At 40.1% G+C, this 14952-nt stretch overlaps 1 protein-coding gene across 1 annotated transcript in view; it reads right to left on the reverse strand.

Annotated features, from left to right (window-relative positions):
• ihha (Indian hedgehog signaling molecule a) overlaps positions 1 to 2634 on the reverse strand; it is a 45063-nt gene extending 42429 nt beyond the window's left edge. The window contains exon 1 of the mRNA XM_066688314.1: positions 1809 to 2634. Coding sequence (XP_066544411.1) covers positions 1809 to 2108 — 300 coding nt within the window. The 5' untranslated portion in view covers positions 2109 to 2634. The remainder of the gene's footprint in view (positions 1 to 1808) is intronic.
• Positions 2635 to 14952: the final 12318 nt, after the last annotated feature.

Here is a 14952-nt window from a genome sequence, read left to right on the forward strand (position 1 = left end):
TTTTGCAGAGCATGGAAGTCAAACTTGGTTGGCAGTGCAATCGCTCAAAGCAATGTAGGGTAACTTGTTAAACATTAAGACTTTTTTAAACCTTTTACAACTGGCTCAATCTGTATTCTGCTCCCAATGTTTCAGTACCAAGGCTGAATCATTATTCATCTACCCGGACCTGAGATAGTAAACAACAAACACACTATTGCTATTGATTAAATGTTAATTAAAATATCAAATAGGAGTGTGATTTCATCATTTTATGTCAAAATCTGACTGGATTATTGTGGTATTTCTTTGTTCAGCCTTTCCAAAGATTTGTATTTGTTTTGGGGGGGTTTCATAAAGATGATATCCAGCTGTTTACTGACTCACTGATTGACTGACATGCACATTTATTTTCGCCTCACACTACAGTCCTGCTGTATAAGTCTCACAACTATTTCCCGTTTATAAAAGTATTTTGAAGCCCCGCAAAATATTTTATTTCCATTGGAGTGTTTTGCATGAGGGATAAGAGTAGATTATTACATATCTATAATACATGCCCATTCACAAGATGGTGTGGATTTCCAGTGCTATTTTTTTCCTCTGCGGTTGCAAAAAGAAACGAGTTCATAAATCAGTCTCTAAACTCTGTTAGTTTTTCTTTCAAGGTATAGATTGCCTGGATTTCAGTAGGAGCGGTTTTGCCGTAACCACTGGCTACACAAACATTCACCAGCGCACTCAAAACATGCGCCTTATGTGCACCTTTATTAGTCAGAGGTAATATAGTCACGTTTATATAAATGACATTGGGTCGTAGACGTGACCATCGGATTAAAATTAGCCCCTTTTACGCTCAACTTCAAAATTACAGCCTGCACAACGGAACTCAAATAAGCATGTATCTTCCGTTCAAACAGAAACATGCTTGAGTCGACGGATCATTTAAATCCTCGTTTACATTAAATGTACACTCCGTTATTCCTTGTTAGCATACGTTAATATCAACGCTTACTGACAGACAAAATGAGATTCAATGTCATTAGATGGTTTATTCAAATGAATTAAAATGTAATTCCACATGGAGCCACATGCAGTTAAAGTCCGAACACAAACAGGTCTTTAAGGCGCTCTCTGAAAGCTCACAGTAATGCAAACATTTTAACATGTCCAACTTTTATCTTTTTAAAGAATACCATACGCTGTGTACTTTCCTAAACGCAAGTCCAAAGCAGACATCAATGAATTAATCTGCTGTACTGTACTGTAATATTCCGTTTATCTTGCCCCATGACCAACTTCACAGTTCAATAAATACACTGACTTAAAAAAAAAAAAAAAAAAAAAACATTGTCCAGTATAACAAACAGGGATATCGATTACCAGCTTATTTAGATACATGCAATGCGTTATATTGCCACAATTTCAATTTAAACCAGATATGTAGAAGCAAAGGCGAGACGCAGCATGTCCAAGGGGCTGTTCAGCGCAACACACGGTTTAAAGCACGCACTATATCGCTGTGCACTGGTTACATTTGTGACTAATACTGTTTTTCTTTCTCTCTCTCTTTTTACACAATCCTGAGGGAAAGGTTACGTGACCATTTTAAAAACCACTGTGTAAATACCATTCTCTGTAATCAGTGCTCTCCACTGCGTCGGAGAAATGGTCAATAAACGCAAATCAATGGGCTCGCCCTGCTTTACTCAAAGTATGCAAATGAAAGCCTGTAAAAGAACAGCAAACACACACTCAGTGTGCTAACTGGAGAAGGGAAAGCAGCAGGAAAAAAACATCAGCATTGCAAACCAGCGCGCTGTCCTTACCTGTGTCATAAGGCGGTCTGCACCTGTGTTCTCCTCATCTTTGAATATGATGTCGGGGTTATAGTTGGGAGTGAGCTCTTTAAATCGATCCGAGTTCCTGGTTATTTTCCCCTCGTACCTGCCGCTCGCTCCTAGTGTTTTTTCGGCCACATTCGGGCTGAACTGTTTATAGGCGAGTGGCGTGAGCTTCCTAGGCGGCCGTCTCTTGCCGTATCCTCTGCCCGGCCCGCAACCCTCGGTAGCCGGGGAGAGGATCAGGGCGCAGCCGCTGAAGAGCGCCAGCAACACAGGCAGCCGCATTCCACCCAGACCCAGGTGGGCACTCCGACCCGAGTGGCAGTGTGAAACAGATCTCCCGTGTATTTGAAGCCCCCCCCCCTTTTCTTCTCCTTATTTCCCCCACGGGGTACGGGAGGGGGAGGAGGACAGTGCCTTAAGATCTGACCACGGGGTCCTCAATCCTCGCCATCCCCAATGCGCAAAGGAGATCCCGGGGCTGGGTGTCTTAGCACCAGGTGCGGCGCGTACTCCTCTCGCAGTCTCGCTACTCCTGCACTCCGCGGACAGGCACGGGAATAAATAGGAAAGTTCGTTTACTTTGGCAAACAGGTTCAAAGCCGGTTCCACTCTTACGACTGGTCCCAGACTGTCCGGGCTGTGTTTTAGGGCAGCGGTCAAAGGGTGTCCCGCAGCGGTTTGCGCTTCTGGTTGGCTCTGAATGCGTCCCTGTGGCGCACGGCTCCGGGTTGCAATGGAAATTGAAGAGATCCGAGATCAGTAGCCGCTTGAGACCGCACCCTGTCAGCCCAGCCTTTCTGTCCCAGCCTACCTCTCCTCCTCCCATCGGGTCACAGTGTCTGTGCTGCACTTTTATTACCCACCCGCTCCGGTCTCCCTTTGGCCAGAGCTCCATATCTGCCAACCTACAAATAGCGCAGTGCCAATTGAAAGCTATGGCACTAGCCTATGTACCATACACGCACTCTCATATGTAGCGCATACCAACTTAGTGAACATTCAGGTGCCTTTCCTTTTCTGTTAACTACAATTGTGCCAATGATATCCGTTTTTATCTGCTTTCCAGCTTATTCAATTATTTGCCACCCCTTTTCCTCACATTGCTTTTAATGGGTTGTCAGTGGGTTTAAAAAAATATATAAATACTTTGTAGAGGGAAAAAAAGTATATATATATATATATATATGGAATTGATGCTGTCGACTTGGTGTAAGGCTTTTATGTGGGTAACAGTTTAAGGCACACTTCACTGTCACCTGTAGACTGCACAGGACTTGGCGTATCAAAAACATCTCCAAGAAAAATAAGATACATATTTAAACAGTTTTACATGGTGGTGGAAAATAGTAATACTTTCCTTCGGGACCCTTTTATGAATGTAAAAAATTCCGATCCTTGGCTAATTCTAGAACCCGGTCTACCGTGATGCCAGGCAGAGCAGCTGCCTATCATTGCGCAGTGTGTTGCGCATTGACATTGAAAACATTCAGGGGCAGTTCCACTGGTAACCATTTATTAGCTTACTAAAAATATACTGAACTTCTCTTTGGTGAGTTGTAAATGAGAAAGCGATGTTTGAAATGTTTTTCTGACATGGGAACAGAGGAAATACTCTCACTAGCCCAAAACTGTGGGCCAGTGTATGCAACCTTGGTCAGTAGGCGATACATTAGTGCCACACTCCAAAACACAAATGAAATACACTACAAAAACGAATTGGTTAAAAAAACAACCAATGCGGTTGATCAGACGGTCATATTAACCAAATTCTTGTTTGATTGAACCCCAAAGCAACCAATAGTAATTGAGTCAACCAATTCTTTTTTCCAGTGTACAGTAGCATTAATTTCTGTATAGGTCCTAAAGATCTATATATGCAGTCTGGTGTAGACATGGGGATATCACGATTATAGACTACAATGTAAGAAAACTGTGATTGTAATATCAGGCATTTTTTTCAAATAATTAAATTATAACCATTCGTATCTCCCCCCAAAAAGTATGTATTAGCGAGTTTTCAAAGTAATTTTATGAATCTAGAATAAATGCACTTTTAATCTCAAAATTGTCATATATATAAAAAACACACATATATATATATATATATGGTTTCTTTAAAATTAGATAGAGGATATAACATTGATTCTTAAATGGCCTTGTACTGTATTTCAGGTTAGTTATTAAATTTACAATATTGTATTCCGCGTCGAAGGAAAGGATGAGCGCGTGTGCTTAATTGTAGTTCCGCTTCCACCCGACAGGTGGCAGCTCTTATAAACTTTGAATTTTAATTCCAGTAGGCATTCACCTGTACACTGCTAGAATTCTGCTAGTGTTAACACGGAATGAAAAATAAAATTAACAGATTATTACAGGGTTTAACAAAATCCGATTTCTATAGAAATTACACATGTCATGGCTATATTTTTCAGTGTTTTCAGTGTTTTGTGTTGAAGCGTTTTCGTTTTTGCGTGAATTGACCCTCTCAGTGGGTGATATTAAGATGTAGCCCTTAACATTGAAAAAACAAACAAACAAACAAACAAACAAACACATCCAACAAATGCAATTTGGATCTCTGCTCCAGTTGCCGTGGAATAGAAATACCCCACTTCCCAGCAGCAGTGTCAGAGCACACTGCAGGCAGAAGTGCTGTTTCATCAGAGGGTCAATCCATGGCAGCAATGCTCTATTAATAGCACTTTCATGCTTTTTCAGCAAAATACCAATTACTCTTTATACTTAAAACATTAAAGGGATCATAATAAGATTGTAAATTGCAGTAACGATACATCGAATAGTAGGAAACATTTTGTTGTTGTTGTTGTTAATTAGGAACATGATAAAGTATAATGTCCTCCAAACCACCGTGAACTAGTGCTGTAAATATAGGTAATATTCAATACGGATATGTTAGTTGGACCTCCTGCCTTTCTAATTGACATCCAAACCATATTTTCAAGAAAGTTTGAGATTATTTGTTTATTAAGAAACTGCAGCCATTTTTGTTACATTTTTCAAATCATCAAATGACTGTAGCTTAGAAAAATAAAGGTTAATTTGATTAATTCAATTAGGGGTTTAGAGGAGAATAAACTGAACTTAATTAAATTGAAAGGAGTATTAAATCTTAACAAAGAGGTCTACAACTAAAAAACCTACACCTTTTCCTTTTCATTAAAATAACCTACACTGAGAATAACTGAATCCAAGTGCATTTTTTGGTTCTTTTCGCTACTGCAAAGGTAATGTGTAGTAGTCAGTGCATTTCAATACAATACTATTGGGCCATTTGTGTGTTTGTGTGTGTGTGTGTGTGTGTGTGTGTGTGTGTGTGTGTGTGTGTTTTATGCCATGTCCTCCACCCTCACTTTTCAGAGTTCAGGTTATAATGTTTAACCTGAACTCTGAAAAGGAATACATGGGATTCTAGGTACAAATCTACTGTGATTTATTGTGATTATTCATATCCTGCAAGATTTCCTGCTTTGAAATGGAAATCAATGGCAGGTGCCTCTGTAACTAAAACACAGGCCTTTCTGTGTACGCAATTGTCTCGTCATTCACTGATTCATTTTGTGTGATTTATGTGAATTATTTCACATATTGATATTCACACGTTTTTGTTATTGTTTGCATGTTTTCAGTTGAACCCTTGCATCCAGGGCACACCTGCACTGCATCAGGTGTCACCCTACCCCTTAGCCAACAGGATTAATTGGGCAGCCAGATGAGAAAGGGTGAGGAGCTGAGCTGAGTGTTACTGACCACCCGTGACACAATGAACTAGGGGTGACTCAAGTGCTGCCCACTCATGTTTTTGAAAGTAAATGCTTAAGAGACTTCAAGGAATGGGTGATGAGATTTTTAATTTGATTATCGACCACCTCCCTTTTTCTTGTAAAAGTAATTTTTCATCAAAACATGACAAAGGTTACAAATGAGAGGAGGGCACTTGGCCCAATTTGCTAATTATTGTTTTTAGTACTTCAGAATGGTGAGGATGGCCATTGTCTGATCGAACGTGTTCCTTTTTTTTTAACCTCAAATATAAAATATGAAAAAGTAATCTATTAGATTGTTTTTTCTTTTTGATGTGTGCAGGCAACTAATGCAAAAGGCGAGTACTTCAGAACTTCAAAACTTACCCTTTCTTGAAGGAACCCAGGGAGTAAAATTCAACTACATGTTCCAGACCCCTAAAATCTTTGTGAAAACAAGTCCTTCCTATTTATATACTCAAACTTGCTTAGTCTTCATTTCCACTAGTGAACTCTGGTACTTGTTTAATTTTTTTTAGTGTGAAGTAGTCCTTGGAGGTGACCTGTTTTTTCCCCTTCAGGATTTGAATACTTGAATCAAATTGTTTATCTTATAGATAACTGCCCTTTATTTTCAATAAACACAGTTTACTGTATATCCAAGGATTGTGTTGGCCTTTTTATCACTTCCCCACAATCTATGGATGAGGACATCGATGACTCAACATGAAGTGCCTTTGTCCTTTTTATGGGATGTTCAATAGCACTCATTTAATATTTATTACATAAATTTATGTCACGTTGTTGTTATTTTCATGTTTAAACTCATCTGATCCCTTCTGCTTAATCATGGATATAGCTTAAAATCTTTTGAATATCCTTTACTACTATAGTTCTTGCTACACCTTAAATCTGAATCTTTGCAGAAGATTTTGACAGGCTTGATAAGTCTCAGGAGGCAGGTTAAAGCCCTCCATTTTATACAACTCTCTGCACACTCTGTGGAGACATGGTTAAAATGTTGGCACGCCTGCTAAGACTGACATCGCACAAAACAGCAGAAGCAGAAGGCAATGAAGCAAATTAAGGACACACAATCCTAAAATTTAATATTAATATATATTTATCTAAAAAAATGTAATGCAAATTGCAAACAGCAGGTACTTTGTATTCCAACTATTATCTCAAGTTAAAACGTTCTGCCTATTTTGAGGTGTCATTAAGACATATGCATATGCTACATTTCTGAGGTATGTTTTCTGAGGTACTTTGCCAAGAAAGGTTTTTGGAATTCTGAATTTATCACATCATACATTTTAACACCAGGAAAGGCAGCAGCAGACAGTTATTTATCTTGCGTTCTCCATACACAAAAGGAAACGATTTCCAATTAGTACAACAATAACAATACTGTTCTGCTTAAGCAGAACCCATCCCCTCATGGACTGCTCTCTTAGTTTTCAATACTCTTATTCCATAGGAATAGATCAGTTTATTTTTTCTCCCCTGTCTTTCTCAGAGTGAATTCCACTGTTATTTCTGTAGCTGCCTTCTATTGGCTTGTAATGCTGCTCCCCTCCCCAGGTGCTCTGCCCCTCTGGATGCTATATATCACACTCATAATTTAACTGCGGCATTGACACACAGCAAGCAATAGTAACATTACCAACAGACAACCTCAAAACAGCACATAAATCAAGCAGCCAGAGAGAGTAGCACAGTGTGTATATGTGTGTGCGCGTGCATATGTGTATCAAATAGCCAGAGAGAGCAGCACAGCAGTATCCTGTTGTTACTGCAGATTAGCCTAAGTCTGACTCACCATTACAGTCAGAATGTATTTGTTCTGGTCTTTGCTGATGCAAACTCATCAATATATATTTGAAGTTCAACTCACGCAGTTGGTCATGTTCAATTGACATCAGTGTTAGATGGTTAAGCCACTGCTCACCCATTGATGTTCTCAGTTTGTTTCTCCCACTCAGATTTACTTGCCAGCTAGCTAGCTAATAACATTAGTACAGGGAAGAATAATTCAATGTTTCCAAAAGTCGGCAAGCATCTACTACGGTGCACACTGAATGACACACTTGAGAAATGCAACAGATATTTTTTATTAGACAATGTAAAATATCGATTGACAGACTCGCTGAGCCCCCCTGGAGGTAGCAGCCCAAGTAGCCCAGAGGAAACCCACGCAGACACGGGGAGAACATACAAACTCCACACAGACACGCACCCTGAGCCGGGACTCAAACCCAGTGCTAACCACCGCACCACTGTGCCACCCAAAAACTATTATATCAAATATAAATCCAAACAATCAATAAATTAAGTGCTGAGATCTGCCACCCTCCATGACAAACACAAGAGCAGTTAGAATCTGCCTTGTTGGAAATGTATGCATTAATTGAGACAGGCAGTAATAAGACTATGGAGCTAAGTGCTGGACGGATCACCGCATAATATTGGTCATGATCAGAAATAATGTTCGTCCATCTGCCTGCCTAAAGAGGTCAACTAAGAAAAGGCTGAACTGCCCTTGACTTCAAGATGCTGAGCCCAAGAAAACCTATGAGAGTTTCTAGAAAAAAACCTAGAGAATATTGATCTGCTCATGGATTCAGAGGGATCCATTGATGACAAATCGATGTCAGTTATTGTGTCACATGAGGCTGCAGCCTTTTCAGTAAGATATAGCAACAAGACACACCAGGTCTGGTTTAATGAGAACACTCAAAACATCTCCATCAAAACATGGCCAAGGTGACTGTTGCCAGTCAAGAGCTGACACCTTTCAAAATGGGCACTGGTGTAAGACAAGGCTGTGTACTGGCACCAGTCCTATTTAATGTCTTTCACTTGTGTATAACAACACTTCTGCACAAGGATATACAAACAGAAAGTGGCCCTAACAGCAGCGGTCAGAGCATATACCAGAATCTGAACCAGACATCTTCATCTCAGACTCTAAACTTGCCATTGTTCCATACTTTAACTACCTGGGAAACATCCCTTATGAAGATTGTACCATCGACTAGGACATCCAGTATAGAATCAAACAAGGCTCATCCTTTTTGTACGATTGTAAAAGAGAGTCTTTAATAACAACGATCTGCTCCTTCATACCAAAGTTTCTGTGTATCAGAAACTGCTTGAATCCTTTCATATTGAATGTCTGCAATGCACTCTGAAGATAACCAGGCATGACCATGTTTCACACTTTGAGATCCTGCAGAGAGCCAACTGCAGGAGCATTGAGGGCACCATCACTCACCACCAGCTACAATGGCTCGGGCATGTTATCAGAATGCCAGCGGATGGCCTTCCAAAGCAGATATTGTATAGTCAGCTGCACATGGGATGCTGCTCCACAGGAGGGCAGACAAAAATTCTAAAAGACCATCTGAAGGCAACACTAAAGCAGTGTGGGATCAACAGTCATTGACTTGAGGCTGCTGCTGCAAATCGTTCTGCCTGGTGACAACATTGCCATGAAGGGGTCCAGCTGGCTGCAAAGTGAAGGGTAGAAGTACAACTGGTGGAACATCAGAGTAGACACATGTTATTGGCTACACCCACCCAAACAACTCAGCTCTTTGTTTGCCCTTTCTGTAGCAGGCAGTGTGCCTCACGCATAGGTTTATACAGTCATCAAAAAACTCACAAGCAGTACTGGAAGTCATCTTCGGTGGTGAATGACAACCAGAGAAAATAGAGACAGGCAGTAATCAGACTCTGGAGCGTGCAGATTTGGTTGATGGTTCAGTGCACCAATTAGGAGTATAGAACTATGGATCTGCATATAGTGGTTCAGTAGCAAAAGTATTTTCTCACAGGAGCAATAGTGCATAGGTTGCCATATGAAGTTGTATTGGACCAAGATGTACCCGAGTCAACCGATTTGGTAAAGACACCTATAAATGTGGTTGCATGCAGGCCAAGTGTGGTGCCATGCACATGACATTGTGTGGGAGGCAACATTCACTAATGAGGAGGAACTTGGGGATGTTATTTCAAGGCAGGAAGTCTTACCATCAAAGCAGGAAAGAGAAACAGGCAGGAACAAATCTGCAGATTGCAGAGCTGATGCAGCCAGAGGTGAAGAACTTGGTTAAATTTCATGAGTTGCAGAAAGAATATTGCAGATTGATAGGGTTGTTCAAACGTGCTTTAGAGACAAAGTCATGAAGGCTAATGGATAAGGGACAGAAAGGGAATCAAGTAGCAGTCCCCGTGTCAGAAACAGAGATAATTTTTAGGTTGGGACATTTCTATGGCAGGGCATTTGAGTCAAAGGAAGACATTTGCTCAAATTGCAAAAAGGGGTTCCTGGCCTGGCATATATACAGATATGATTAAGTACTGCAGAACATGCCCAGAGTTTCAGTTTACCTCTTAGACAGTACTCTGTTGGTTCCACTTCCAAACGGTAGATATCTAATTCTTTACAATAGCTTTGATGTGTTGTGTTAGGCCCTCTAGAAAGGAGCATTAGTGGGAATAGATTTATTTTGGTTATATGTAATTATGCTACTCATTATCCAGAAGCATATGCATTGCTCATTTCCAGAGTAAGAGTTCCCAAGAAAATTATAACTGATCAGGGCACAAATGTTATGTCAGGCATACTGAAACACATATGTAGGTTGCTCGGCATTATAGGTGTGTGTACCACCCCTTACCTTCCACTGACAGATGGTTTGGTGAAAAGGTTCAACCAAACTTTAAAGACCATGCTGTGGCACAAACTGGGACTGGTGGCTTCCATTTCTTTAACAAAGAAGTTCTGGAAATGTCAGGTTTTTCACCGGACTCAATCCTGGTGAGGAAATACCTGGACAGTGAGAAGCCAGAGTAGGCTTCTTTTCCCCTGTTGGAATTCCTGTGTACCACCCAACCCGGAGCATCGCTCTCCAGAACACCATGACTTCTTACAGGTTTTGGCACCTTTCCAGATTCATTTCACAAAGGAACCTGGATTGACTTGGTCAGTCATTCCATTGAGCTCACCCAAAACCCATCAGACAGTGGATGTACCGGGGAGATGCTGAGATGCAACATTATGTTGAAGCTGAGTGCTTGGATCATCCCTGTTGTCTTGGTGCCAAAGAGGGTGGGAAAGATTTATTTCTGTATCACGTTTTGGAAATTGAACTGACTCTCCAAGTTTGACAGCTATCCAATCCCACACATGATCTTCTTGATCGTGGCGCATGGCTTGCTGAGGACATGCCCTGGCTGCCCTGCACCTCTCCGGACCCCAGGGGAGGGAAGATACCAGCGGAACAGCTGACTTGCTGTTGCCTCCATCACTGGCTCCCTGCCTCTATAACATAGGGAAGCAGTCCACTTGCTGTTGTTGGGAAGGCAGGAGGAGTACCTATGAGGAGGGTGCGTTGGAGAACGAGCATGTGTGAGTGTTGCTGAAAGGATTGCTTTGGTTATTGGGACTTTGCTTTTGAATTACGGATTACGACTTGGATCACGTACTTTGCTTGTCTTGGATCTGCAAAGAGGAGTGGGACAAAATCCCTCCTGAGATGTGTGCAAACCTGGTGGCCAACTACAAGAAATGTCTGACCTCTATGATTGCCAACAAGGGTTTTGCCACCAAGTCGAAGGGGTCAAATACTTATTTCACTCATTAACATGCAAATCAATTTATAACTTTTTTGAAATGCGTTTTTTTGTTTTTTTTTTGTTGTTATTCTGTCTCTCACTGTTAAAATACACCTACCATTAAAATTATAGACTGATCATTTCTTTGTCAGTGGGCAAACGTACAAATACAGCAGGGGATCAAATACTTTTTTCCCTCACTGCCCACTACCCACCACTAGCAAGTAAGATTCTTCATGGGTTTGGTGGGCTAGTATCAATGTTTCACCCCTTACTTTTCTGACACCACCTTACAGGTTTGTCAAAAAATGTGCCTGTTTTTTAGTTTGCGAAGAAACCTTTACTCAACTGAAAGACATCTTCAGCAGTAAGCCAGTTTTAATAAGCCCTGACTTTGACAAGCCATTTCAGATACAGACTGATGCTTCAGATGTTGGTCTGGGAGCTTCAAGGACCCCACGGAGAAATGAGGTCAGTGGTTACATTAGTGGAAACTTAGAGCCAAGGGAAACCAAATACTCTTCAATCAAAAAGGAGTGCCTGACAATAAAATGAGTCATGGAACGGCTCCCTTGATATTTTCTGGGAAGAAAATTCATATTGGAGACTGACCGCCACAATCTTTGGTGGCTTGAATCTTTGTAGGATACCAATACAAACCCACTGGTCTCTATCCCTGCAACCATTTTCATTCAATATTATCCATACACCTGGGAAGGCCAACCAGGTTGCAGACTTATTTTCACATTTTCCATATGACGGTGGATTAGGGCAGGCTGAATTGAATAGACTTTTATTGATATATATATTTTCAGTAGCGAAACTGTAATGAATATAGAGAAAACGTTTGAATTTGACTACAAGTATATTGCTTGATCCAAATAACCATGTCTGGGAATTTAAAAGTGCTCTTAGTAAGAATACATTTATGAAGAAGGTCTACATTTAACATTTAAAGAAAACAGAAAAGCTGATGATCCCCTGAACCATGCTTTGAGTAGAGAAAGTGTGACATCTAATGTGATTGGTTAATCCTGATAGTGACTCATTATTTATACCAATTGGCACTGTGGGGGGGCTTTCCTGCAAGAATTGGCACCCTGAAGAAATTTCAATGATTTTTGCAGAATAAAATTCGGCATCTTTCTGTTTTTATGTATGACATGGGCATGTATGGCTGCCAAGGGAACTGGCAAGTCTACACTTGCTTATAGTAAGCCTAATCCTGTTGCCAAAACATTATCACAACATGGTTGTTTCCTTTCAAATCCATTGTGGTGGTGTACAGAGCCAAAATGATGACAATTGTGTCACTCTCCAAATATTTATGGACCTAACTGTACATGCTGTATCTCCTCATCCAGCGGTAATCAAACATGAATAATGGAGTTTGCACAGGAAAGGTGGTCCCCGCAGACCCAATCAGCCATAGACGACTCAGTTCTCAAAATGTGTGCCGGAGATCTTTGGCCGTTTAATGTTGTGTTTACATGCCTGTAAACAGACTTCCTACAGAAAACTACCATGCCCAGAATGCATCACTGTCTGCGTGTTTACATGAGGTGCATCCATGTTGCGAAGACTTTCGTCATTCTGCACAGACTCTGCGCATATTCTGCCCATTTAGCCCAGATTCTGTGCAGAATTGTCACACCCCATGTATACAGGGTGCGAAGCTTAACAAAGTTCTAGTTTGAAAATATGTAATGACTGGTGTTATTCTGAAAACGCATTGTACTTTCCAAGTAGCGATAATTGTTTAAAATTGTCCTTACATGCTTTACCCTTTCAGATTTTATGAGGTTAAAAGCAAGCTTTTATCATATTATTATTATTATTATTATTATTTGAAGTGCTCAGATTTTTTGTATTACTTGATATTGTCTCATCATCCGAACAGTGGAAAATATTGTGATATTAATTTCAGTTCATATCACCCACCCCTAATTCTAGAATGAATACATTATTGATTACATTTTGGAAATAAATACCTAAACATAGCTTTTAAGATTCCGTAATGGAGTAAGAGGTTAATAATAAGTGTATAATTAATAGGTACAGCTGGTAGCCTACTGAAATTCACTATATAGATAGGTTTTTAATTGTTTTAGAAAAGTAACGGTATGGGATGCGACAAGATTTTTTTTTTTTACAGGACAGGATTGGACGGGAATGAAAAAATATATATATGTGGGACAGGATGGAATGGGAAAAATTCTGACGGGACAGAATGGGACCGGACTCAAGAATCAGTCCTGTGTCACTCTCAACTCTCTCCCTCTCTTTGTAATTCTTTCCAATATGGCCCCCATCAAAATCCTAGGTGCCAAACGCTAATGGTGTATTATTAAATATATTGATCTAAGATCAGCCTTCACTATGAATCCACGTTCAAATAATATTAAATGACAAAATCATACTACTGATCATGGACCAGTCTGTAGGCTATATATGTTAGTAACATAAAAGTGAGATAATGCAAGAATATTGGTATGGCTAAGAATCTATGTAGGTTCTAGCTATCATGATTAAATTGATTACATTATCGGTTAGTTAGTGAGCAAAACCATTTGACAAAATGGACTGCTTCCTTCTTCCAACAATTTGAAGTGGTACTGCCAGTACCAGTTAGAACTGAGATCATGGATGAGGGGGATACCAACTGCCAACCAGAGTTGGAGAGTGAGACAGAAAAATCAGATCAGGATGAGTGGGAGGAGAATGTTGCAGTTGCTGCTGCTAGTGACGTCTGATATTAGCCAGCATCCAGACGAAGGACCAAGACATCCCAAGGCCTATGTTGTAACAATGGTTTGGCATTAGGATTAGGCTTACTGTAAGCAAAATATTAGACCCACATCTGCAGAAACAACTTTTTGTGTAAGACGTATAGCGTGTGCTTTGCATTGTGGTATATAAATGTTTGTAGTGTAGTAGTGACAACTTGCATGTCCGCGTGTGGTTGTACTTCATAGATCATGGAGCTACCCCACTCAATGACCAAGCACCCCCATAGCACCAGCAACCAAAACTCTCTGGCACCTCCACTGACATATTATGGCCGAACTGCAAAACCACATACATGTATTGTAAAATAGTGTTGCCAGAAATATTCCTAGACAGATGTAATTGGATATCTCTTGAAATGCAGAAAACAGAAGAATCTCATAGTCTGCTGAGTATAAATGTACATCTGACACAAACTGCAAGCAAATTAAGGTCTTAATGTGTGCCCTATATTTCCAAAGATATTCAATGCAGTGCAGATTTATTTCACATTCTGCATACACATTGCATCTATACTGAGCCTCATGCCAAAAAACACACAAAAGATATCAGTTTTCCAACTACTGTAATCTTTATCAATTCAATAAATTAATAGGTTAATTTAATTAATTTAGTTAATTTTAATTAATAGGTAAATTGCTTACTGTAAATTGCAAATTTAAAGTAGAATGAGAGACAACTTCAGCCCAGGTGCAACATATTTATTTTGTTTCCACTGCAAAAGCAGCACAGCAGCCTGTGATGACCATTGAGATCAAAATTGTACAGGCTCTGATAATGCTGTCTGAGTTTTTGCATGCCATCTACTGACAGGATGCTACAGTAATATTTATTAAATATGGCACCAAAACTGTGCAAACAGAAATCAAATCTTACATGTCCACAGAAACAAAGTATAACAATAATCAGAATCAGAATCAGACAAAAAGGATAAATATGAATATGCTATACAGTAT

This window comes from Amia ocellicauda, chromosome 16, assembly GCF_036373705.1.
Source record: "Amia ocellicauda isolate fAmiCal2 chromosome 16, fAmiCal2.hap1, whole genome shotgun sequence".
NCBI lineage: Eukaryota > Metazoa > Chordata > Actinopteri > Amiiformes > Amiidae > Amia > Amia ocellicauda.